Source organism: Anoplophora glabripennis, unplaced genomic scaffold (assembly GCF_000390285.2).
Source record: "Anoplophora glabripennis isolate ALB-LARVAE unplaced genomic scaffold, Agla_2.0 scaffold17, whole genome shotgun sequence".
Lineage (NCBI taxonomy): Eukaryota > Metazoa > Arthropoda > Insecta > Coleoptera > Cerambycidae > Anoplophora > Anoplophora glabripennis.
The window spans coordinates 1,106,659-1,132,567 of record NW_019416231.1 but is presented as its reverse complement, the minus strand read 5'-3'; the positions used below and the strand labels follow the sequence as shown (position 1 = coordinate 1,132,567).

General features: G+C 35.7%; 1 protein-coding gene across 1 annotated transcript in view; it reads left to right on the top strand.

The window, feature by feature from the left end:
* Positions 1-25,909, top strand: part of LOC108917903 (1-phosphatidylinositol 4,5-bisphosphate phosphodiesterase epsilon-1) — an 85,357-nt gene that overhangs the window by 34,991 nt on the left and 24,457 nt on the right. Inside the window, exons 3-5 of the mRNA XM_018724717.1 lie at positions 1,473-1,650; positions 15,448-15,581; positions 21,537-21,668. Coding sequence (XP_018580233.1) covers positions 1,563-1,650; positions 15,448-15,581; positions 21,537-21,668 — 354 coding nt within the window. The 5' untranslated portion in view covers positions 1,473-1,562. The remainder of the gene's footprint in view (positions 1-1,472; positions 1,651-15,447; positions 15,582-21,536; positions 21,669-25,909) is intronic.

Here is a 25,909-nt window from a genome sequence, read left to right as displayed (position 1 = left end):
AAGGGCGGCCAAATTTATTACAGAAACAAGTATCTGGTGCCACTGTTGTTATAACTACAAAAATATAAGCTAATGAAGAGACGAATCATTCTTCGACACTAATCCCGATCCCGCTGTTGTCTGTCGGGAGAGACTTTCCCCGTTTGATTTATGAAACGCTGGGAAGACTCTCTTATGATTAATGGCGACAGCCCAAAAAGCAGACGGTCAACTATCCTTGGCAACCTGCTCTATAATATAAGTTGGGCGCCTCATATTTTCCATCATCCTACGCGTATATAATCTTGAGGGAGTTCGGGTAATCCTTCTTGAGGTTTAAAATTAATTTACCCCCCTTCGGCCCATTACGGGGGATTTTAATAGAACGACGAAAATATCGCGTTAATTAAAAACGACGCCGGATTAGTGGGTTGAAAGAGAACGTAATCTGTGCCTCGCGATGATTTTAGTTTCATATACAGGGCGTGCAATTACACGCAATGAGATCTGTGCATCCTGATTGTTGCTCTAAAAAGGATTAACATTGAATTTAAATTTAAAAAAAAATGTAAGTCGAGGATAGTTGTAACATTTTTTACTTTACTGTAAAAGTAATTCAAACAAATTCAAAATTTGTTTCTAAAAAATCTTATGAAATGAAGATATATAAATATATATACAGGGTGTCCCACTAATGTTGGCGAGATACGATATTAAAGAAAGTATAGGCCCTAAAGCTTTGGGGAAAGAAATTGGATAAATAAATCGACCAAGAGAAATCTACATACCAAAATATAGAGGGTTGAATTTTTCTCAGAAATGTTTCCTATTGAGGTATATTAAATAGTGCAAATATGGATAGCCGGGTTCATTGCGCATAACTTTTGTTATCACATCTATAAAACTAAAAAAAAAAGGAAAATTTTCTCGAAACTCTGTTTAATAATAACTAAGATACCTCACTCAGCATGACATCGAAACTGTAATGCACTGACAGTATGGATAAAACTAGTACTTACGCACGATATAATAAAAAAAAAGTATTTTTATACTACTAGCCTTTCTACGACAAGATCTAATGAACTAAAAAATTGTCCGCATCAATCCCAACCCACCCGGGGCTTCGAACTTAGCAATTTAAGTTAAGGTAACCTCTCTCCCCGAGGAAAGAGAAAATTCAATTTATTCTCTTGCAACGGATCAAAGGAAAGACGCCATTTCCTAATGTCTGGCATTCATTGCACTCCCCCAGTTGACAATTTAAGACCCTGCGTTAAAAGGAGGCTTCTTCTTTCAGTTTATTTTTCTCTCTGCGTCATTTCTCGAAGTGTTACAGCAGGGATGAAATTTATAGGTCAGGTTTACCGTCGAGCGGCAGTTCAGCGTTGCATAAGAAAAAGCGTCTGCACTTTTTACAATGGGAATGATATAATTATTTTCAACAGCAATAATTTCGCTTGGTATGAATTTTGAAGATTTTTTTTTTGTTGCAGGTGGTGAACGTTGGTCAGAGGCGTGGGCTAGAGTGGGGCAGAGGGCACACACATGTGCTCAGCTGGTGAGCCGCCCCGAGGTAAGGGGCCATGCGCGAGCTAGCCTGCCCCCAGCTCAGACCACTGCTGAAGAACCACCGCCCCCACATTCATGTGCACCTTTTGTTTGACGCTGACGGTAAGTTCGCATTTTGTATTTATGGCTCACTAATGGTGAGCCCTCGAACATTTTTTTCCAGATATCTCTGGAGCTCTTCGGGATAGAATATACATCAACTGTTAAAGGGTTACAATTACCCGCAATTCACATGTTTTCACAACCCAGACATATGTGAGTCCGCGTCAAATTAATACATGGTCAACTATTATTCTGCTACTCAAAACACTGCAGTAATAAATATAGAACAAGACAGTATTAGTAACGTTGATGATCTGGAATGATATTATCTGTATTTTTTGTGTGCAGATATCTGGAAAAGCAATTTCTAGGGCTCACCTTTAAGGAGCCGTAACCCTTCCAATTCACCGACAACGTTCATAAACATTTACCTTCCTTTTAGTTGTAGAATTTGCAGCTTGGCTTGTAACAGTAATTCCTGATGATGTTATTAATAAACATCGTCGAAATGTATAATTATCTCGTTGTCTGTCTGTCTGGAGAATTTATTTTTATAATTTTCTTTTGGAAAATTATACGGAACGTTCCAAAACACTGTTGCAAACGTAGTTTCAAACTTATAGGACTACAGACATAGGAAGAGCTTTTAATTTTAAAATGTTCGTAGAATATATTTTTCTTCGCTGCTTACGCTTAAGCTTAGATTCAGTTTAAATGCGGCGAAAGATCTGCTTCAAAGACAAATAATTGGAAGTAAAAATCCAACAATTTCGAGGCTCTAACATAAAAATAGAAAGGATTTGTACCTTCTCGAGGAAAAATCCATCCACAATAAATATTAAATCGATAGGAGAGCTGTGCACCTGCTCGCCCTTATATATTTTTCATAAATTCTGTTGTAGACGGGTTACGATTCTATCTTGCAATATCTCCTGAGTGGTATGTAACATGTACCTTATATATTTTCAGTGTATTATATAGATTTGTCACAATTTCAATATCTTATAGTGAAATTCCCTTCCTACTTCATTTCTGGAGAAATATTTCAAATTCAATTAAATTTTTTTAGTAAACAATAAACATTCTCTTCTCACTCTATGAAAACATAACTAGTAAATGGCTTGCACTGCAACGCATATTACCATAAATTGAATTTAATATAATTTTCTTAAAAGAAGAAAATATTTTCTTGCGTACTTATATCTTAAAATCAAAAGTTGTACATTTGAAACAACAAATTTTTTTGCGTGTGTTCGTATGGCCAGATGCTACAACCCGTTTCGCAAAATATAATATACAAAGCTCGTCGAGGCCGATCCCATCACAATCCACCGAGTTCCGTACATGAAAAAAATATCGAACAACTCTACTGTCAAACCCGAATATATATGAAACTTTTGGGACGTCTCTGAGTGTAGCAGGTGAGGCAGCGACGCCAGCCGGCGCTGAAGCCGCGCGCTCTGATCGCTGAAATCCCTGAAAGCTTAATCGGACGCCCACGTGTCCTCTAATTTTAATTTAATTCGATTTCAGGTGATCTGAAATTCATGAACGCTGTCCGGTCCGGCAGGCGACGCTTCCGTTCACACCTACGGCATGTCGACACGAAGAAGGGGGCGGTCTATAATAATTTCTCAAAGCCAAACCGCTATAATAATAATAGTAATAAATAAAATCATACGCAACAGCAACAAAATTAAAGCACCAATGATACGCACGTACTTATATTGCTGCAAAGCTGTGTGATTTTATCATTTTGAGCGTTTGGAAAATTTAAGAGATCTCATTCTACTTTACATGCGTAAGTTCGTAAGAGGGAATGTAATTTTACACTTCACGATACAAATTACATTTTGAGACTTCACAAGTCTTGTTTTGTTAGCAAAAAGCAGTTCATTTTGTTGTAGACGCAACTTTTTAATTTTATATAATTTCAGGAAATTTTACTCTAATTTAAATGTGCAATTTCATAAAGTCACAATGCAGCCGTAAGATTTATTAATTATATGAGTATTATAACATTAAGTACTTTGTAGATTTACAATAAAATCATTTTCTTTAGTAGCTGAGAATTTTATTATGCTGGAATTTATTTTTACACAATATTTTCCGCAAATATTTAACAATAACCGTGAATTCATATTTCGGTTGTAAGTCTACAGGTTATGTCGGTGGCAACAAGCAACCCATTTCGATTTTTGTAATTTTGCTGTATTTTTACAATTTTATTTTTACGTCCCACATATAGCGTCCCTTTTGTCAAGGACTGGAAGGCGATATCTCAGACACCTGCACCCCGCAGTGTCAATAACTTACGTTGATGGGATTCCACAATGCATCAACTGGGCATGCACCTGCAGGCGCTTCCGCGTACTCCTTCCGCCTCCCCCTTCGAGTAGAGAGCGGAACTAGGTCGCCATTGTAATTTTATGACGAACTTTTTACATCAAACTTGTAGGATGCCATATGCGAATTATTTAAATGGGAAAAACGTGTCGTGGAAATTGAGTTTGTCGACACGGACACGGCCGTTCGGGGATGTTTTTAGGGGAAGGCGAACGGCACGCGGAAAAAGTTGTTTTTGTCGGACTGGAGTCGAACTCGACAACTTTTTTCAAATTGTTGCAGGGTGCATACTAAATTTTGACCAAAAAGTCTCTGATACTTCCATTAGCTACCATTTTTCTATCATTACTAGGCTTACATGGTGCGGCGTGGAGTTTAACAGGACCGTATTCAGTTTACGAATGAAAATATTAATATGTTTACAGAAAATATGACGCAACATACTTTTCCCCACCAATTAATAGTTGTTAATGTAAATTATGTTACTATTTATAAATAGTTATTTCAATACACATGGCGAATACAATTTACAGCAGACGTAAAATAGAAAGGTATCGACGCTACGCCAACTATTACAAGGTTCCGTAAATGACTGAACAGTTCAAAGCGCGAGTCAGCTGTGAAGGCCACCGACCCCCGGGCCGGCTCTGTTAGACTCTGCGCGCGCACTAAGCCTAATCATTACCAGTTTTTAAATTTAAAAAATTATGCAGTAGTGGCTATAAAATTTTGCACAAAAGAGAGCACTTTCATTGATTGTTAAAAAAAAAATGTTTCTTCTAGTTTCGCTTGTCTAAATTTCGAACAAATGATTGACATTCTCATGCCCAATAAATAAAAAAAATAATACCCGAATATTTATTTTATAAACTCAATATATTTGAAAAATGTATTTATTTATAAAATTGTGGCGAAGTCAGTTGAACATGTAAAAAACTGCCTGGCAATAAAATTTAATGAGTTTCATAGGCGTACCTAAAAAAGTTTTCTGATAAAGGTGAAAAATTATAATGCATATATAATGTGCAGAAAATTTCTATTATATGTTAATTTGGTCAACAACATACTTTAATTATTTACGTCCTCAAACAATTTTATTATATTGATGGTAAATTTGGTTTTGTTCCGTTTCAAAAGGTCTCCAAAAGGCAATGTTGTAATAATATTATTTATCCCTTTCGCATTTGTAATATCAACGATTAATAGGTGCTTATAATAAATTAAAATTAAATGAATTACACCAAATTCCGCATTGCTGCACTGCACTGCTGGGCAATTTGTCGACCACTTGTCAGCGGCTGAGTTTTATTGCCCAGTGGACCAATGCAAGTGTATTTGCATTTCGTTTGGTACATACCGTCATTCTCTTGGTTCTTCAATTGACATCGGAAAGACTATACATTGTTTTGCAACGCGTTTGTAAGGTATATTTAAAAGCAAATGTTTAAGTTGAGTTGAAAAAGGCACGTAGTATTTTCAACAAAATCAATATGACATTGAAACGCTATCAAAACTCTAAATTTTTACGTATCTTCTTAATTTTTAGATTTAGCGTTGCTATTTAGTATTAATCGTGCTGAAATATATTTTATTTGGCCATACTGACATGAGTAAACGGAGTCCGGTTCTGTTAAGAGCCGCATTTTCCCGAACTTTATCTTTGAATTTATTTCTAATGTGACCTTTTATTAATTCTTAATTTCGTTAAAAAACACATGTCACTTTCTGGATTAGTTTGCTACTTTTGAAACAAAAATATAACGCGATTTAGTCATTTTTACTCAGAATTAACCAATTTTTCATTATTTTCTCCCCAAATGTGTTTTTTAGGTACATTTTCAATGAATTCGATCTATTCCCAGTTCTGATAATGTCAAATTAACAACTAAACTGTTTAGGAATGTGATGTACGTCATTTATAGACTCATGTACTGGGGAGTAGATGCCCTGAGGTTCGAACTGTTCCTTCTACCGACGCCGCCTAATCCTGACGCCGCTACATCTCTCAACCCCCCGGTATACACGCGTTCCGGGCTGTCAGCAGATGTAGTACAACGCGCAAATCTCGAATTCATCCTCGGAACCCGAGGGCGAGACAAGCTATTCCGTGTTGTGTCTAAACATCCTCTAAAGATGCTGTCTAACCCGGCAAAAACTCACCCCCAGCAAATTTAATGTATACTTTGACCCGTTCCGTTTTTGCCGGGGCGGTTTCTCGTGCAAGGACCTTAAGGAAGGAGGACGGGGAGTTTAACGGTGGGGGATGTGGAGTTTACAGTCGTTAGGATGCGACCAACAAGACAAAAACCGAGGTTTACTAACATGCGATTGTAAAGGGATCGTAACGATTAACGGAACGGGGTAGTTTTCAGTGTGTTGTTGGCCTTTTAAATGCGGGACGTTTTACGAGTCCTGCAGGACCTAGATCGTGTGTCTGGAAGTGCTTTTCGAGAGACCACTTAGAGAAGTAGTTACAAAATGTTGTATGTGGTGTTTCTTGAATAGTTTTCATATTTTGGGTATTTTGTATTATTTTTTATAATACTATATATTTATAATTATTTATAATGGCATTCTAGGAATTTTCCATCTTGCATTGTGGAGTGTTGTAAAAATAGTTTGTAAAATTACATTCCATCTTACAAAGTGACACATTTATAATAGATTAACATATCTTAAATTTGCTGAATAAGTGGATTAGTGTTAAGTAACTGTAATGTAAAATTACAAAGTTTTATTTATATAATTGCAGATGTAATTACAACGAAATACTGTTCCGAAAAATTACATTCTACCTTCACAGAATTTCACAATTAAATTGGATCAAAATCAGTCAAATTCGCCAACTGTTTAAATTAATGTAATTTTATCATAAAACTACAAAATTGCATATAGGAGGAGATAAATTACAACGAACTACTATAACGGTAATGCCTACTTAGTAGCAATATACATGTGGAATTCTTTCCGGTTAGGGTGTGATTTTAGAGTTACATTGTGCTTGCAGAAATATTTTGTAAAATAACATTCCACCACAACTGTATTTCGCACTGAAAATAGATTACAATTTCTCAAACATACCAAATAATTGTCTAGATGTAATTTAATGTAATTATAAAATTACAAAGTTGTAAAATTACTGCAATAATTACTACAAAAATATAGTAATAATACTAAAATGAGTTGTTTGGTGCCAAAAATATGCTTGTAAGATTTCAATTACATTGTACAATGTAAAATTACTTTCCATTTTACGAAGCTATACATTTAAAGTAGAATGAGATCTCTTAAATTTACCAGATAATTGCCTAGAATGATAAAATCACAAAGTTTTATCTACATCTAAATAATTGCAGATATAATTTCAACGAAATCTACAGCGATAATATTAAAATGAGCTACTTATACAGCAATATAGGTACTTGTGAAATCCCAACTAAAATGTAATTTATAATTGCATTGTGGAGTCTTGTAAAAATATATTGTAAAATTACATTCCATCTTACAAAGTGACACATTAAGTGGAACTGATGTTAAACAATTGCAATGTAAAATTAGAAAGATTTATTTATATAATTGCTGATATAATTACAATGAAATATTGTTCCTTAAAATTACATTCCACCTTCATAGAATTTCACACTTAAATTGGATCAAAATCAGTCAAATTCGACTGTTTAAATTAATGTAATTTTATCACAAAACTACAAAATTCCATATAGGAGGAGATAAATTACAACGAAACTAGTATACCGATAATACCACAAAAAAACTACTTATCAGCAATATACATGTGGAATTCTTTCCTGTTAGGGTTTGATTTTAGTTATATTGTGTTTGCAGAAATATTTTGTAAAATAACATTCCACCACAATTGAATTTCGCACTAAAAGTAGATTACAATTGCTCAAATATAATTGCCTAAAAGGTATAATTTAATGTAATTATAAAATTACAACGTTGTAGAATTACTAGAATAATTACCACAAAAATATAGTAATAATACTAAAAATATACATGTAAGATTTCTGTTACATTGTACAATGATAGTAAAAATATACTTTAAAATTACATTCCATTGTAACAAAACTACAATAAAAATATAATGATCATACTGTACTTTAATTTTGGTTTAACAAAAAATGGATGTGTAAAATTACATGGAAATCATACTGGATTCCAATGTAATAGCAATTATACACGTATAATTACAATCATATCTGTAACATAAAAGTTAAATTACTTAAAAATGCGTCTTTACCCGATGTTTGTAAATTCCTAAGTATTAGCCAGTACATAGAGCTCTCTTGGATAATATCGTTTACGTTGGGAGCATCAGCGACAGTATCTACGGATTTCCAGCATAGGATTATCATTCACGGCGGGAACAAAGCGCAAAATAAACTCACTGGCGCGGTGGAAAAACATTTTTTGATGAGCTCCCGCCATTGTGCGGTAAGCGGATGCATCCGCTGTTCCCTATTATAGGTTCTCGTTAAATTCAGCCGTATTTCTGGAAATTATATCCTGATTTAACTGAAACAATGGCATGCGGAGTTCTTGATACTAGATAGACCCCGTTTATAATCCTGAAGTCAGATAAAGCGAATATTCTTCCCGGTCATTGTTACAGAATCCTCTATTTTAACTATCTTAAAATTACGACGTATCCCTTATTTAGATGAAAGAAAACCGGTTTTCGGAACAAATGTAGTGTGTTGCTGACGTCACAAATTAATCTAAACATGTTAGCAAACTTTCAGTATAAATTCAAACTGTTATTCACATTTTGCATCAGATATAGGAAAAACATAACAGAATAGGACAACGTAACATTAAATTTTTCACAACCCTAAAACGAAGCAGCCTGGTAACACCATATTTTAGGAACCCCTAATGAAACTACCCTGTGTCGGGTTACTTACAATTCCACCCCATATAACGAGCTTTTATTAATCTAATTCAGAAACGTTAAATAGCCTAGTTTACGCTTATGGAGAGGTGCACAGGGTGTGTGTTTCCATATATAAATATCACCACCCTTCTGTCCCTACCGAATAACACCCCCTTGCTCGTCGGGGTGTGGGTGTAACGAGGAGACGGCCTTGACTCGCGTCAGTGTCACATCTCATAAGGGATGTGATTCGTTTCATGCCATCAAACCTTGGGCGAGATGAGATTTGCGGGCACGTGAAGGCTGTGCACCGGGAGGACGGCGTGTGCATGTCCTTGAACTACATAGCGGCGATGCGCCCAATCGCGGGGGAGGAAACACGACAGGAGAGGCAGGAAGCATTGTCTCGGTCGGAGACAGCGGTTGCTTTATTTGTATTGTTCTTAAGTAGGGGATTTTTTATAGGTACGTACGGAGTACGCACAGTGGCGCTAGGTCGCTGTAAATATCTTAAGTGACACTTAAGTTCCACTCACAGTCACATGCATCGCTTAGAAGCGTAGTGTATGGTCGAACTTAAGAGGGCTCTATAGCAAATAGGCAACCAGCAATACATTTTTATAGATTTTATTACACAGTTTGTCTAAATATGAATTAATGCACAAACAACAGACTTTCCTCCATTCTAACGTGGATTTTCTATAATGTGGAGTTAGTTTGAAACGCAAATTACTTTTTGTTGCAAAGAAATTTGTAATTTAAATCGTAAATTACAAATTTCTTTACACCAGAAAGTTATTTGAGTTTCAAACCAACTCCATTTTATAGAAAATCTGTGTTAGAATGGGGGAAAGTCTGTTATTTGTGCGTTAATTCATATTTAGACAAACTGTGTAACAAAACCTACAAAAAAGTATTGCTGGTTGCCTATTTGCTATAGAGCCCTGTTAAGTGAAAAAAACGAAGCTAGAGATATGGAAAATAATATCCAAACACAGCAGGACATTTTAGAAGAAAAACCCTTTTAGCATGACGCAGAACAACTGTCCTGAGGTCGGTTTAATTAATCTAATTATGATTACCGTTACATACACCAGGAGAAACTGTGACTAATTTTAATACAAATTGACTGTTTAGGCGCAACTTTAGGAGTCCCCTAGTTCATTAATTTTGGATGGTTAATGTTCACCCCAGCCGAAACCCTATTAAATATATACGAAATCTGCCGACTTCATTGTAACACCACTACACCAGTAAGTAAGGTGCAGATGAATTATTTTTTTTAATGATACACTTGCAGAGAATACGCAACTATATAAGTACAAACTAAGTAAAGTTAAATAGTAATCTTACCAATGGTTGGTACAGGAAATGAGAAATTTGCACTTTTATTCGTTATTGCAGCCAAAAAGATTCTAAAAAATATACTGAAATCAGTGAAATGTTAATTTTAAGTTGAATGTAATCCATTTCTAATCACTAAGTTGTCTATTGAAACGTTTATTTAAATTTCCTGCCACCTATCCTCATTCGTACTCTAGTGCGCTGTAGCCGTTACTCCTTCGTTTTTTTATGTTTGATCATTTATTTATCTGCGAAATGTGCGGTAACCTACTTTTTTCTTTCTCCCAACTATTAATTAATGATTCAGATAAATGTCTATATTTTTTTCGTCTTACCATTTGCATTTTTTCACCCCTAATTCGGTTGTAAGAGTATGCATCATAGCATTTCCCAAAAGAACCTATATTGAATAATCAAATTTTTCATTAATTGGATGCATTTTTTTGTAGCTCCCGATCCTCCTTAAGAAATAGTCTTACAAAATCTAGGTGCTTTTGACCCATTAACACTTGGTGCAGATGTATTATTCAATCAAGTATTTGCCATGAAAAAAGTGGCTCTATTTTTAAAACAAGTTTGTGTATATCGCTATGTAACAAACCGAGTCCCATCTTCATTTTGGGACTGACAAAGCCCTCTGGTGCTTCGAATGACTGATCAATCGTTATCAATTTTCAAACTTTAATTAAGTCATGGAGGAATTTATACAGAGATAAATAAGCCCTTCCGGCTAACTTATACCCGCCATGAAGTCGTATATATCACCCCGTTCGATTGCCGCGCGCACCTGCTACATTTTCCAGGGCAGAGGTCCTCGAACTAAGGCCCTCGGGCCGGATTTGGCTTTCCAGAAGACGTTTTCCAACCCACATATTATCCAGCCTGTTTAACATTTGTTTCACGCAAACAAACGTGTAAATACAGAAAGACATCCCCAATATTCCCTTACATTGCCGCTGTAACGATTATCCCGGAATGTCGGATAATTGTGTGGGGGGAGGGGCGGTGTATCAGGATCACGTAGGCCCTCGCGTTTCGCGTTTTTCCCGTAACACTAATCAGTTTTGGGTTGTGGCAAATTTCCACCGAGTTAAATTTCAGCAGGGGAAAAAGCCATGAATACGGCGTTTCCGTTCGAGGTAATGTAAGAGCAGCGCTCGTAACCAATTTATTCTAGTCAAAGGGGGCCCCCGGTAAAATATTCAGCATGCTTAATCAAATTAAGTAATTAAGAGAAGAAATTATAAGGCAAGATTAATTCTGAATATCTTTTGATGGGTCTCCGGAGCAAGATGGGGCTGTTAAGTAACGCCGGAGGGGTCCCGGCGCGAATTATCCTTGCAGGACGAATTAGGTGACGAAAAAGGATTCAAATTGATCGGGAATCGAATTAGTATGGGGCGCGTGGATTTGGAGAATGGGATCGAAATTACGATTGGAATGTGGAAAGAATACATTTTTTTATGTTATTCGTTCAATGTAAGCCTGTAGAGCAGTGGCGGCTCGTATAAATTTTGATCGTAGTCACTCATCAAAGTGCTTATTTTTTTTTATTTTATCTGTAGCTCTATACATATAGGGTATCCGTTAAAGAATGAGCCAAGCTTTACTACTAGATTCCTACGACGAAAATTAATAGGGAAAAGTCATACAGGGTGGTCCGTTTTACATGGCTCAGCATTGGCATCTGGGAAACCGTAAGGGTGGCTCAAATTGGAAAAAAATTGCGCCTTTTCAGGGTCATTAAAATAAACCAAACATATCAAAGATGCCTGCTGCCGTTCCTGCAATATTGTGAAAAAACTGAAAATAACAATTTTAGAAAATGCCATCTAACGTCCTTATTTGACAACAGAAAGAGTTGAAATTTAGTACTGAGGGATAAAAAGATACGAGGAATCCATTTTCGTCGAAAGAAAATTTCTACGGCCACAAGTTTCAGTTATGCAACATCAACTGTTTTTTTTTCTGTTGGGCGCCATATCAGACTTTGAAAGTAACAGATAGAGGATAAAATTACGAACACGTGAATGTGCAACACTACTATTTTATTTGAAGAATAACACATAAAATTCGAGAAATTCAATAATTTATTTAAACAATTAATAAAATCTAGTTGTTCTTGACGTAAAACAAAAATCAATACTCAATTAAACAAAATACACAAATATTCTACAAATCCTATATAAATACACTTCAAAGTGTCGTCCATTCTCGTGTAAGTCTTCTATAATTTTTAATGGACACCCTGTATATTCCCTTAAAAACAAACTTAGCCGACCCACTACTGGAAACAACTTCTAGTACTGAAATAAATCTGGAGGAGCGAACCGAGTATAATTCTGTTATCAGTCGCTTGTCCCGAGTTCTACAGATTTTAAAAACGAATTTTATCCGGGATTTTTCACCCCACATAGCCCTCTACTCTTCCAAGGGCGAGCCCTGAATTTTAACTCGAGCAACTGGAGGAAGTCGAACTAATTTCAAGTTTTAAGTCAGTTTGGCCGGGGGAAACATTTGTTGTTAGATCGTGTTCTAAAGTTCCGACTTATTAGAAGTAATTTGTGATGTAGTCGGCGAAGGGGTGGCGAGCGGGGTCGGGGAGGTTGGGAAGACGAGCATGTGTGGGGATGGAGGGTTGTGGGACTTTAATGGCGGACTAGGTTGTTATTTACCTTCCTGCCGCCTGAAATTTACTCAGATTAGGAGAATGAGGGGGAGAGGAAAGAGCAAGATGATTTTTTTAATATTTATACTTACCGCGTCGTAATTATTGCGAGTGTTGCAGAAATGTTGGAAATCGCCTCTTCAAATTAAAAAAAGAAAGTGTTAAAATTGAACTACTGTATTTATCTAATACACTGCTTTATTAAAAACAGGTTTGTATGCTCCTAATAGCAAAAAGTACAATACCCAATTTATTATTAAATCTTTTACCTCAAACTAAAGTAGAACTGATATTTACCTAAAACTGAACCATTGTTCTCTACAAATAAACGGGACAAAAAAAACGACCAAATGGCGTTTGCGGCTATAACCTAGCTACTCACCCATTTTTATGTAGTATGTAAGTCGGAGACGATTCCAGAGGTCCCCAATAAGTTTTAACAATTTTTATTATAATTATAATTTAAACGATTTTTATAAATGTCTGCGAATTGGGCGCAGAGAAATGTATTTTCTACATATTTCAACAACATTCACGCAAAATCCTTCTTCTATAATTGTAAATTTTCTTGAAATGACCGTCTTGGTGATAGCTATTCAAACAAGTAGGTAACTGCCAACGTCCTGTACGTCACTAATTTTCAAATTTGTCAATTCGCAGCATCGACAGGCAGCAGAAACACCCATTATTAGTGCATCCTAAAATAATTCAAAGTTTACTTTATAACAACATGTAAAAGGGTAAAGTAGCTCGAATTTAGCCAACACAATCGAATATTAAATAGTATTGAAACAACTAATCAAGAATTTAAGGAAAAATATTTGCATGTGTAAAATGGATGGATAGATGGAAATGTTTGGAAAATCACTGGAACGATCCCATAATTATTTTAATCTATTTAAACACCCATTAAAATAAATAAATATGACAATTTAATTACCAATCAATTAATTATAATTCGAATGATTTACGATTATTATTTGGGTTCGAAACATGGGCGAATATTTTTATAGGCCTATAAAATTCTAGCGTTGCCGCAAAATTTCATAAACATTTATAGGCCAATATGGATTTAATAGCGCGTGGTGAGCTTCAGTATACTGGATGTTAAGTACAAAATTACATAACGAGAAATATAAAATTAAAAGCAAAAATACGGATTTTGAAACCGGTAGCAACAACTCAACTCCAATTTTAATATAATCTTCTACATTAAAATATATCCAGGCTTTTATATCTTTGTGTATGCATATTTAATTACCTTTTTTACTTATACACGTATGTTTAAAATCAAATTAGTACAAAAATATATTTTAAGGAAGGACCTGAGTTTGAAATGTCTAACAGTCTTTTTAATTTATTTCATAAAAACGTTTTATTCCGTTTATTCCTATAAGAAGAGGAAGAAAGAAGAAGAAAAACAATATTAATAATCATACGCTACCAAAATTATATTTAGAAAAAAATCCGTCTTTTTCCACTAATTCAGGACTCCTTATCTTTCATATTGCCCGACTGAGGTTGATATTACAGACGAAACATCTGCTTATCTCGTCAAGAGCGAGTGCAACAGCAGTCTCGCCACAAAACGCTCAAGCAACGATAAAACTGCGAAGTTTTACTTTGGAGACTTTTTACCCGTTTCCCGCATTTCGAAAACCGTTATCTGCAATACGCCATCCGTAGCAACTTTTAAGGATTGTAAAACCACCGCTGGTAGAAAGAACCTAGGAATTTTATAGTTCAAAAATAAATTTCAAGGGAATTAAAGAGATAAGGGTGGCATTACTGGCCTCGCGCGCGTAGGTGGGTTTTGCAAACACAGAAGGTGTAGTAAAATTAACAGCCAGCATTTATTCTCCGTTGTATACCCGGAGTTTATGCCAACTAGATTCGCGGGATGATATTCCTCTAGAATCCTTATAAAAACACCGTTATGGCGACGATAAATTTCATATTTAATTTAATTTTACAGTAGAATCGCTTATAAAACGAGATTATCTTTGGTGTTTCTTTGAAGCGTTGGAGTACTGTAATCAAAATTTACTTAAAGAGACTAATTTGACAATTAAAATAAAGTTTTGGGCAATCTAAAGAGATTTATCTATAGCCACTAAGACACTTGCCACACTAAACTTATAGTTACTTGTGTATATTGAACAAAAATGGGTCTATTTTGGTATGAATGGTCCTGGTTCCTGTCGACGAACATTCGAAATAACTAGAAAATAGATTTTAACGGAGGCTCTTATTCAAATAAGGTCACTTGTGACACATATTTTATCGTTAGTCGTATTTTATATAAATTATAGTCACCAGTGTTACATTTTTATCATATTTTTTTGGTGTAGAACAGCTTCAGCTATAGTCTTTCCGATCTCAATTGTTCCCATATTTATTTAGCCATACCCAGATACAGGTCTAGTCGCCCAGTTGAAGAATGCGCGCGCGGGCAAACGGCGCACAAACACAGCCGCACTGGGCGACCGGCCATAAATTTCAGTTGTTGACAAATTGCTTAGCAGTGCACTGCAGCAATGCAGAATTTGGTGTGATTCTGCTGTAAGCTTATATCGACAACCGTGACCTTTTTCTTTCGTTACAGAGCTGGAGAAAGGGATTCCTCTCGCAGCGCAGACAGGTTACTGCGCCGAGCTGGAGGAGTTGCAGGAGTTGCTCCACTTCCCTGAAGAAGTTGCCCTACGCCTGGCCGACACAGAGTACCAACTTTTCTATCAAGTAAGCCAAGTTTCTCTTGTTTTCGACACTGTACGGCGGGATATTTTACAGCGAACACCCTGTATATTACGTGATTTTTTATTATTTTCATATGTTTTATGAGAAATAAACAGCAACGAATGATCCTGAGCTCAATTTTCAAAATTAGTCACCACTGACAATATTTTTAATAAATTTGACCAAACTTACATTTTTTTATTAATGAGTATCGCAGTCGGCTACGACTAAATAGACGTATAGAGATTCTTAGATTACTTTCTAGTTATTCAGAGTATCCATAGAATCTAACTCACTCGTATTGCTTCGCGAGAAGCCGCAATGTATAGACAGATACTTGGGGAAGTCGTCGAAAGCCGACATTATTGTGTTTGTATTAGCACAATGCAGCTGATTTGCGTCAAATTGAGCGCAATGAATCGCAAAATTCGATTGATCAGTCCGGCGCAATCCAGTCAGCGAAATTCGGGCCTTATCGTCGAGTAATTTTCGAATTAATTAGTATCCGCCACAAAGCGGCGCTGTTTACAAATATAAACCCAATTTACCAATACCGGGAACCATCGCAGGATCGAAATAGGACAAATCTGTTGATAAGCCTCGCTTTGATCTGTCATAATTGGTTGCAGGATAATGCGATGGTGCGGAGCGAGTAAAACAAACAACTGTGGATAGGTTTTAGCTGAAAAGTCAGGTTTGGACTGTGTGTAAGTTCCTGTCCTCTTTAATTCTCAAATAAAGAGTTCTAAACCTCATTAATAATTAAAATAATTTCAATTTCCATCAAAATGTTAACTAGTATGTTTTAATATTGACAAAACCTCAAATTTCTCGACGTTAATGCTTGTAACTACAACATTTTAAGACTAAAAGTATTTTGAAAATCATTTTCTTAAAAATTATACAAAAATATTTTAGGTCATTAAGTTAATAGTCCATCAAGTTACCTTCGAAAGTTTCTAGCTCCATACCAACGTCGCGTCGTTCTTTTGTCTAATAGTGATTATCGTGACAACAAATGTAAAAAATACATTTAGTGTGAATAATTTTAAATACTAATAAACCGAGCAGGGTATGGCGATAGAAGACGAAGTTGTGACTGAAATATACCAGGGCGGAATTATACAATAATTCATTCATTCTTCTGCTTGTTACGATTTTTTAAATTTCTAAAATCATCCCTTAACTTCTAGTCTCCCTAACTCTGTTAATTTCAATAGTACAAGAAAAAGTTAATAGACCATTGTATGTAAAATTTTATTCTCTACAACTTTTATAAGAAACTTTTTTTCTTGCTCCTACCCCTTTTGAGTTATCTTGAAAAACCCCTTTATTTTTCTTTTTTCTTCCCCGGCCGGGGGTTGAAAAAAATTGCTGTAGTTATTGTTATTATACAGGGTGATTCACAACTTATCCAAAAAAATTTGGGAATAGATGCGGCATGAGAAATGGAGTCAATATTGTAAAAAAAATTTTTGTAAAATCCCTATAGTTTCTGAGAAAAAAAATATTGAAGTTATAGCACATTAAACCACTACAATCGCAATACGCGTGGAGAGCCATGTGACTCCTAATACTGAAATCCGTCGTTGCGGTAGTTTTTACCTGTTATCTGTGTTATTTACATCAGTTTTTTAGTAGTAAGTATCAAAAATGGATATCGTTTCAATTTATGGTGAAGCAAGACAACATTTGTATTATGGTGAAGTATTTGTGTTATGGTGAAGCAAGGCATCATTTGTGTTAGTTCGTAGAAAGTGAGTAAGACGGACCCAAATGTGTTTACACGTGAGTGGATAAAATTTTGAACAATTGCTGTTGCAGCATCGGGTATGTCAGACGATTTTATTATTTAAAAACACAAATTAATTTTATTAATAATAATTAATAAAGGCAAAAGCATTTGAATTTGCCGATATAAAATAGGTGCGATAAAATTCTATTTACATATTTCTTTCCTTGCGAAAGCTTTTGTCCGTTTTTATCACGCCGCCATACCGATCGCATTGTGCGAGGTCAGGTTTTACAGTGGACCAGTTTCCAGTGCCGTGCAGAAGTGTATTTTTAAATCAATTTCGAAATTTACAAAATTGTATTTGTAAGGGTCCCCTGTACATCCAGAATTTTTTTTTTGGATAAGTTCTGAATCACCCTGTATACCTCAAACTAATTTATATCAAAATTCTCCTGCCGCCTGCCTAGAGCTGCCCAACAAAGTTATTGCATCAACGTGGCGAGACCACATCCATTCTCTATGATAGTCCACTAGTTTAAAAACTAGAGATGAGCGCGTTAAGATTTTATATTATTTTGTACAACTCTGCATTATTACAGCACCCATCTCTTTTGCCTGAAAACAATAATTTTTATGCGATTGTTTTGAATTTCGAACGTTTTTTCGTTCGACTTAGCCAACCGACCTTACGAATGCACCTTCCCCTAAATTCTCAACCCGCGTAAAAATACGACCCGCAATTTCGGATAAAATTGAACGCACCGATACCTCGCATCCAAGTCACCACCCCCGGGGGGCGGTTAAGTAGACCTTCCTATTCCCGTCACGGAATCCGAACAGAACGTTCCGTCTTTTCGGATACACTTTAACCAGGAATCAATATCGAAGTAGGCTCTTTTATTATGTGATCCGCGTAATGCTCTTTGTAACTCAAGCTCGCGATACCAGACAACCGGGACCGCCCCCCACCTTCGATATAATAAAATTATGGCCCCCGCCCCACTTAAATTCGTTATGTGTGGCAAGAAATGAGCCGGCTAAGATACGAAATTGAGCCGACAGAAAAAAAAACGTTAGATTTAAGCATAAGCGCCTTGTTACGTGATAAGGTTAAAGACGAAAGTTGAATCCGACCATTTATTTTTAAAATGCAAATGGCTTTTCTAGAAAAACGATAATAAGCAACTCGATTTCTCGGCGCTCTCATATTTTTCCGCTGGTTTGTCACGTTTTAAGAAATTAACTTTTCGAACAATAACTTTGTCGGGTTCAATTACGAAGTAAAAACTATAGAATATTGCTGGAAAGGCGAGGAGTTGGACGTAAACAAAGCAAGGGAGTTTATGCGGGCTGAATATTAAAGTTTATCTATGTCTTAATAAACGTGAAAAGTCCCCGCGTAAATTAATAAAAAAAGCAAGCGCGCTACGGGGAATCTAGTGGTTGTTGGCACAAAAACAGGCCTTAAAAAATGTCTACTCAAATATGAATAAGCTGACTAAAAAATAACGAGCGTTCAAATAAAAACGTGGTCAAGTTGGTTCTGAAAATTTGGACGTAGGGCGTAGCGTATAGCAAATGAACTTAAACGTCATCTGTCAAAGCGCTATATCCCCGCTATCAATTTGAATATTTTCATTTTATAAAGCGTTTAAAATGGTGTTTTCTCAAGAACAAAAAGTGTTTATCTTAGAGTCCTACTTTAGAAATGGACGCAAGATTGATGGAATATGGAAGTATTCTATTGAGGAATGTTTCATAGAATTTCAAAATCAATTTCCCGGCGTTGTTGAGTACAAAATTTTTCAAAGTGCAGTTCAGCGTTGTGTTAATGTTTTTCGTGAAACGGGCAGTGTAACAAGAAAAGAAGGAAGCGGCCGACCTAAAAAGCGGACTGAATAATTAAAAGAAAATGTCCAACAAATAATGGAAAATGCGCCAAGAACTTCTGTACGTGTTTTATCACAAATGGTGGGAGTATCTAGTCGGTACCTGCCACACAGTGTTAAAAAAAGATTTGCGTTTGTTCTCCTATCGTTTAACTTGTCAGCAAGAACTTCATGAAGTTGATTTTCCGCGACGGGCTGTATTTTGTAAATGTTTTTTTTTAAACAACTACGGTGAACTTCATAATATCACCTTTTTTTCTGATGAAGCCTGGTTTCGTTTAAGTGGTTACGTAAACTCACAGAATATGAGAATGTGGTCTTCTGAAAAACCAGATAACTTTTTGTCGAGGGCCCTCTACACACTCAAAAAATTGGAGTTTGGTGTGCTCTCAATCGAAAGAGAATTTATGGACCTATTTTTTTAATGGTACTCTTACTGCGCAAAGGTATAGAGAAGAAATTATCGCTCCTTTTGTTAACCAGTTGGAAGAAAACGAAATTACAAACTTTTACTTTCAACAAGATGGCGCAAGGGCACATACGGCAGGCGAGACGATGAATATGTTGAGGGAAGTTTTCCAAAATCGACTAATAAGTCTCAATGCTGAACATGAATTTCCACCGAGGTCATGTGACATTACGCCGTGTGATTTCTTTTTGTGGCCTTACGTTAAAAACACTATTTTTGAACTGCCTATTCCTGATTTAAACCATCTGCAGGCTCGACTTATAGACAAGATTCGTGAAATTAACAATACCCCGAGCATCTTAGAAAATGTCTTTAATTCTTTGAGGAACAGGTGTGAAAAGTGCTTGGAACAAGGAGGGGGACACTTTCAGCAGCTGCTTTAATTTATTGTTATAACAAGGAGGGGGACACTTTCCGCAGCTCCTTTAATTGTTTGTTATTGTTATCACGATTATTCTTTAAAATAAAGTTATATAGTCATTAACGTTATTGAAACTGACAGCTGCTATACAGCTCGTTGAGAAATTAAGTTGGTCGCTATAAGCTACTCCCTACGTCCAATGTGTCAGAGCCAACTTCGACTACGTTTTTATTTGAACGCTCGTTATAACTTACTCTGTTAAACCACACCGAAAGAGGCCGACATTGTTAGCGATTCATTTCGAACGCTAACAAAGGGTAAGAATTTACGTGGCTGGATATTAAAGGCAAGTTACGTCTTGCAAAATATCACATTTCTGTAGAAAAAAGGAAGAACTCACAATATAATTATTTAACTTTTGTTGGTTTCACTTTCATTATTTTATTTTTAAATTTGTCAAAACTAACATTATTAATAATTATATAATACCACATTACTAGAGTTTAATTAATTTCATTCTTTTGTTTTGTTTTGCTTCATGGACAACTTGAACTTGAATTAATGAAAGGGAAAGACTTTTTGATTTGGCTACAAAATCGTTATTATTTAAAAAATTTTTATAAAATTTGGTATTGTACCGTGATCAAACCTTCGTTAATTACGCGATAAATTGGCCTTTTTTTGATATCTTAGTTAATTCATTAATCCTAACTTTTTTATCACATTGTTCACTATTTTCAATTTTCAAACATTCGTATATATTTAATACAATACGTTGACTTTTTACGTGGAAATCTTTGTTTTTAAACTCTTGAGTTTGTTTCGATACTTTCGACAAAAACCGGTTCCACTATTTCGGGATTTTCCCGAGTTATTCCGTTATCCTCCGCTTCAAAGAGTCTCCAGAGAGCCACGCTAAATTACTAGATAATTACATATAACATATATTTTAATAACTACTACCCTTTACTGGTTACGATATGAACAAATAATAATATCAACTAATAAATAATAATACGTATTATACCAACAACATACCCCGCCAAGCAATGCTCTGCACGACACTGGCAAAGCGACAAAGCGAAGTGAAAAAAAAATATTTACGACCCAGTGTACCAATACAGGTTTGCTTTGATGACCAGCGCGCCGCCGTCAATTCCACATCAGGCGGACTAATTTACCAATACCGGACCCGCCGAATTCGAGTATAAATTACGAGACACATCATGGTCAAAGGATAAGAAGAAATTTCAGGAGAAGTGCATACGGTATTGTGCTTTAAGATTTACAGGTTCCAATTGAAATCGTAACAACTATACTACTCATGTCCCTTCACAAAGCTTCATCAAGCTCTACATCATAAACTGTTTTTATTTCAAATATAAGCGCAAAAATTAGCCCACAAGTCGGAAACTTGTGCGAGAAGGGGGCGATATATTATTCTGTAAGCACCATTTGCGTTTCTTAGCAAAAATACATATTTTGAGCACACATTTTTTTCCAGGTCCCACCCATCGATTATCTACGTCAGGTGACGTTGGACCTTGGGGGAGCTACTGGTACGTCTGCAGAAAGTCTACCTGGTAACACCTCCACGAGATCTTCCGTTGCCACTCTTATAAAACGCTTCAACGAGGTCAGTAAAAACATTTAATTGTTTTTTAGTACCTCGAATAACATAATTCTGTATAACGTATTCCAAAAGGAAATAGAAACATTGGTAAAAAAATGATGAGAACTGATATGATAAATTCTATAGAAAATGATGAATAATTACTTTTTCCATTTATCACGTTTCATCAGAATTCCTCGGAGTAATATTAAACTTACAGCTAAAAAAAATCAGCGGTTCCAACAATTTTTGTATAAAAAAAAATTAATAAATTTTCAATTTAACTCTTTTATTGCCAAAAAAAAGTAAGGAACGGGAACCATTCAATTGGATTATGTCAAAGTACTTTTGGGTGGCGACAAACTCACATTTGAGGTGTTTTCCCGGGATAGCCGTTTATTATTCACAAATAAGGTTAATTTAATGAAACGTCCGCCACTGCAGTCGTCTGTAATTTCCTTTGCGAACGCTGCCTATAATTTAGCTAATTAATTCGAGATGGATAAGTAGGAGACCAAAAGGGAGCTAATCAGTATTAATCAAGTTAAGTTTTCTGATAAGCGTTCTACCCATTCACGTCGATCTAATTTGCAAACAGCAAGGAAAGGAAAAAAGCGAAAAGAACGTCATTGGAAGAGTAAGAAAAATCGCTGCAGTCTTTAGAAAAATACCCTCTACGGAGGGGTGATTTTCCTTTTATCTGAATAAATGGATTTAGAAACAACGAAATATAGAACCCAATATCTACAACTATGCTTCTAACAATGTTTTCACGTGAAATAAACCTATCAGATTAGTTGTACATTACACGTACTTTGGGAAAGAGTTTAATAATTAAATTACGTTCCTCGGTGTCCCGTAAAATTAAAAGAGCTGCCCGAAATATTAGCATCGCTTTATATTCAGATTTTCTCCTGCAGAAGTATTCTTTGAAAGATTTTTAAGTCGTTCGGAGATTTATATTAATGTTTCTCTATATAAAGCGCACCACCACGTCGTAAGAAAAATGAACAGCATTGTAAACTTTGCCCTCACTTTCCTGAACATGCTCTTACAAAATTTATATCTGTTGAATTATGTTCACTCGAACGGTTGCGGAATACATTGCTCGGGAGATGAATTGTGCTATTAAAAATTTTATATATCGTCCGTCTCTCGGCGTACATCAAATCTATAATAGTCCAGGCGGTAGACTCTACCGGGTAGAGCATTCCAGACGTTTGTATTTGAAGCCATCTATTTTGTTGTACAGAAAAATCCCAAATATTATGTAGAATAAGAATCCCAGTTTGCCTATTCCAAAAAACCATCGCAAAATTCAGGGGAACGCAAAAGCCTACTTTTACTGATCTAACGCCTGGACTATAAAAAATTTAACAAAAATCAGTACAAATAAAATGAGTGTACGTGATACGTCGGTGTCATTTGCGAATATAGGTCATACGAAATTTAATCAAACCTTTTTTCGCTATAGAAATGGAGAAATATACTATTTTGTAGAAAACTTTTAAGAATAATATGGTTGTGATGTGATCTGCAGTGAGACAGATTGTTTTCAAACTGACGGGTATAAATCATGCAAATAAAGGACCTGAAACAGACCTCTGAGGCACTCCTTTATGAACCACTTGGTGACGAAAACACTGACTATGATATAATGATTGTTTGCGACAAGTAAGATAGTTTTCAATTAGAAAAACTGTATCATTATTGACTTAAATTTATAAAAGGCATATCTCTAACACCCTATGCAGAGAAAACTATGTTATTATGTTAAACAATGCATTCTCACACGCTTTTAAGCCGCCAACATCCGGTTTAAACCTTTGAGCCGCCTCCGGGCGTACGAACGAAACTTTTTACTTACCTAAAAGTAGCAAAAACTCCTCCCCCGGAACAAATTAGCATCAGGGTGCACAGTGCACAAATTCCCGCCCGTATTCCGAAGTTGTTGCGAGTTATGTTGACGGAAGTTGTCGAGATAGAGTAGCGGTTGTTAATACGACGTACCATTTGTCAGATGCACATACAGCGGCAGATTTAAGCAAGACGCTCGAGGGTATGCACGCGAATTTTCGTTTTCCGTTGTTGTTCTGTTTTTAACTTATTATTAACTGCAAGAGTTAACGTACAAGGGAAAACCTGTTCACACTTCTCCGATTTTGATGATTTACTAGTAAATCTTCATGTCGGCAAATTTCTGTACCTAAAACTAAAATGCCTGTCTTAAGTGCGTCTAAAATAAAATTATGTATACCACAAGGAACAGTTATGAGCCCCTATGCAGCTCGTCTTGCCTCAATAACCGGCATCCATGTTCCATTGTTAAAAATTTAACGACTTTACGATGTTCTATTTTCAAAAATACCATTTTTTTGTTGCAAATAAAAAAAATTGCCACCATCGAACTATACTAGGAACTAGGCACAAGGTATACTGTTTATACCATGGGTGGGTCTTTTTCTAGTACCCCTCGTACCTCAGATTCATTTACTACGCACTACCTGGCCTGAAAGTTAAATCGACCAAACTCCCCGCCTCCAAACGCCCGAAATTTTACTCTCCAGTGCCGCCACCGACCTGTCTCGGTTTCGTGAACGGGAAAATTATACGGGAATAAGAGGTAAAAGATCCCCGGAGGCATGGCGCGGCATCGATTATCATTAAGGACTTTTTTTTCCCCACCCAAAGTGATGCTCGGTTGAGAAATGTTATTGCCGCTTTAACTTTACAGGGGGGCATTGTTTCGGTTATACGTTAATGAAATTTTGAGTCATGTGGAAATTACCGAAATCTACAATTTCGAATGAAATGATACAGCGCGATTTTACTGAATTGTCTTAGTCAAATATTGAGCTATGTAGAAGGCATAATTAACAGTTTCCTTTGCGAAAAATTTAAGAATAAAAATTCAAATATGCGTCATTTTCTAATTGAAAACTTTTTGGGAACCGCTGACTTCGCTATAGCATTTACGCATAACGTACATCAGCTCTATCGTGTCACAAAAAACTCTCAATTGCCAACTTTTATATAAAATACAAATAAAAAAATAAGCATAATAAATTAAGCTAAATAGCAATAAAATGTGTCTGACGAGTATTGCGGTTCAACCAGGTTCGACCAATAGTTTCGCAGCAACACGAACTTGATCAGCGTTATAATTTCTTATATTTCAGTACTTTTATATTTTATTTTAGTAAATTGTACCTGGAAAGTCAATTTTGACTCTCTCACATAGTCCAAACTAAATAATGATCAATGAAATATACTCCCTGTAACGTCACTATCTAAACATTTAAAACGAAAACTAAATATTTTCTCTGCGCAATTTTCTATATCTGGAAACATCGTCCCTTTATATTAAATTCGTTTCTACGTGGCAAACACATCATTCCGCACATAAATTCCTACTTTTCCTCTGCGAAAGTATCAACCTAATCCTGATTTATTAATATAAACACGTCCGCCCGCGAAGTTTAACTCTCATGAATTATTTTTTCTCGACACACGGGGGCGCGTCATCTGTACGTTCTATCTCTCGTTCCTCGTGACCCGCTCGTCGGTGACAAGACGTCTCTAAGCCGAAACTCGTAAATCCATCTGTCTGGAAGGCCTAGATCTCATCTGCATAATATTACGATCACTTCAGAGACTCGACAGAGCTAAGAGGTGGGTAAAAGTAACTGTTTATCAAAATTTAGGAACAAATTGTGGAACACAAGAATTGTCAATTTCAAGACATGGTTCTACTTTAAATTTATGAACTTCAACCACAGACCACCTAGACTGGCCGTATCTAATTCCAATGCATGGGTACCAGTGAATGCAAAATCCGGGGAAGTGGAGTGTGGAAGGCAATCTGATCGCGCGCATCTTTAAGCAGATCCGGATTAAGTAATATTTTTATTACATATTAAATATTATATTGCATCTTATAACAAATATTCAATTTTAAGTTTGTAATTCAGAAAATAGTATATTTTAGTGTCATATTAAATAAAACTACAAAATAATTTAAATATATTTATTGTCCTCTAAATAATATTAATTTATTTAATATTTGCCTTTTCGTAGATTTTACCGAATTAAATAATTTGACTTCATGATTTATTCGTACATCGATATACTTTTCACATTCAGCCCTTACAAGTTCTATTAAATGATTACAATTGTTAGGCAAATTATCAAATTGATGTTCATGCAAATTTTCAAATATGTTCACATTCAGAAAGTTTACATGAACATATTTGAAAATTTACATG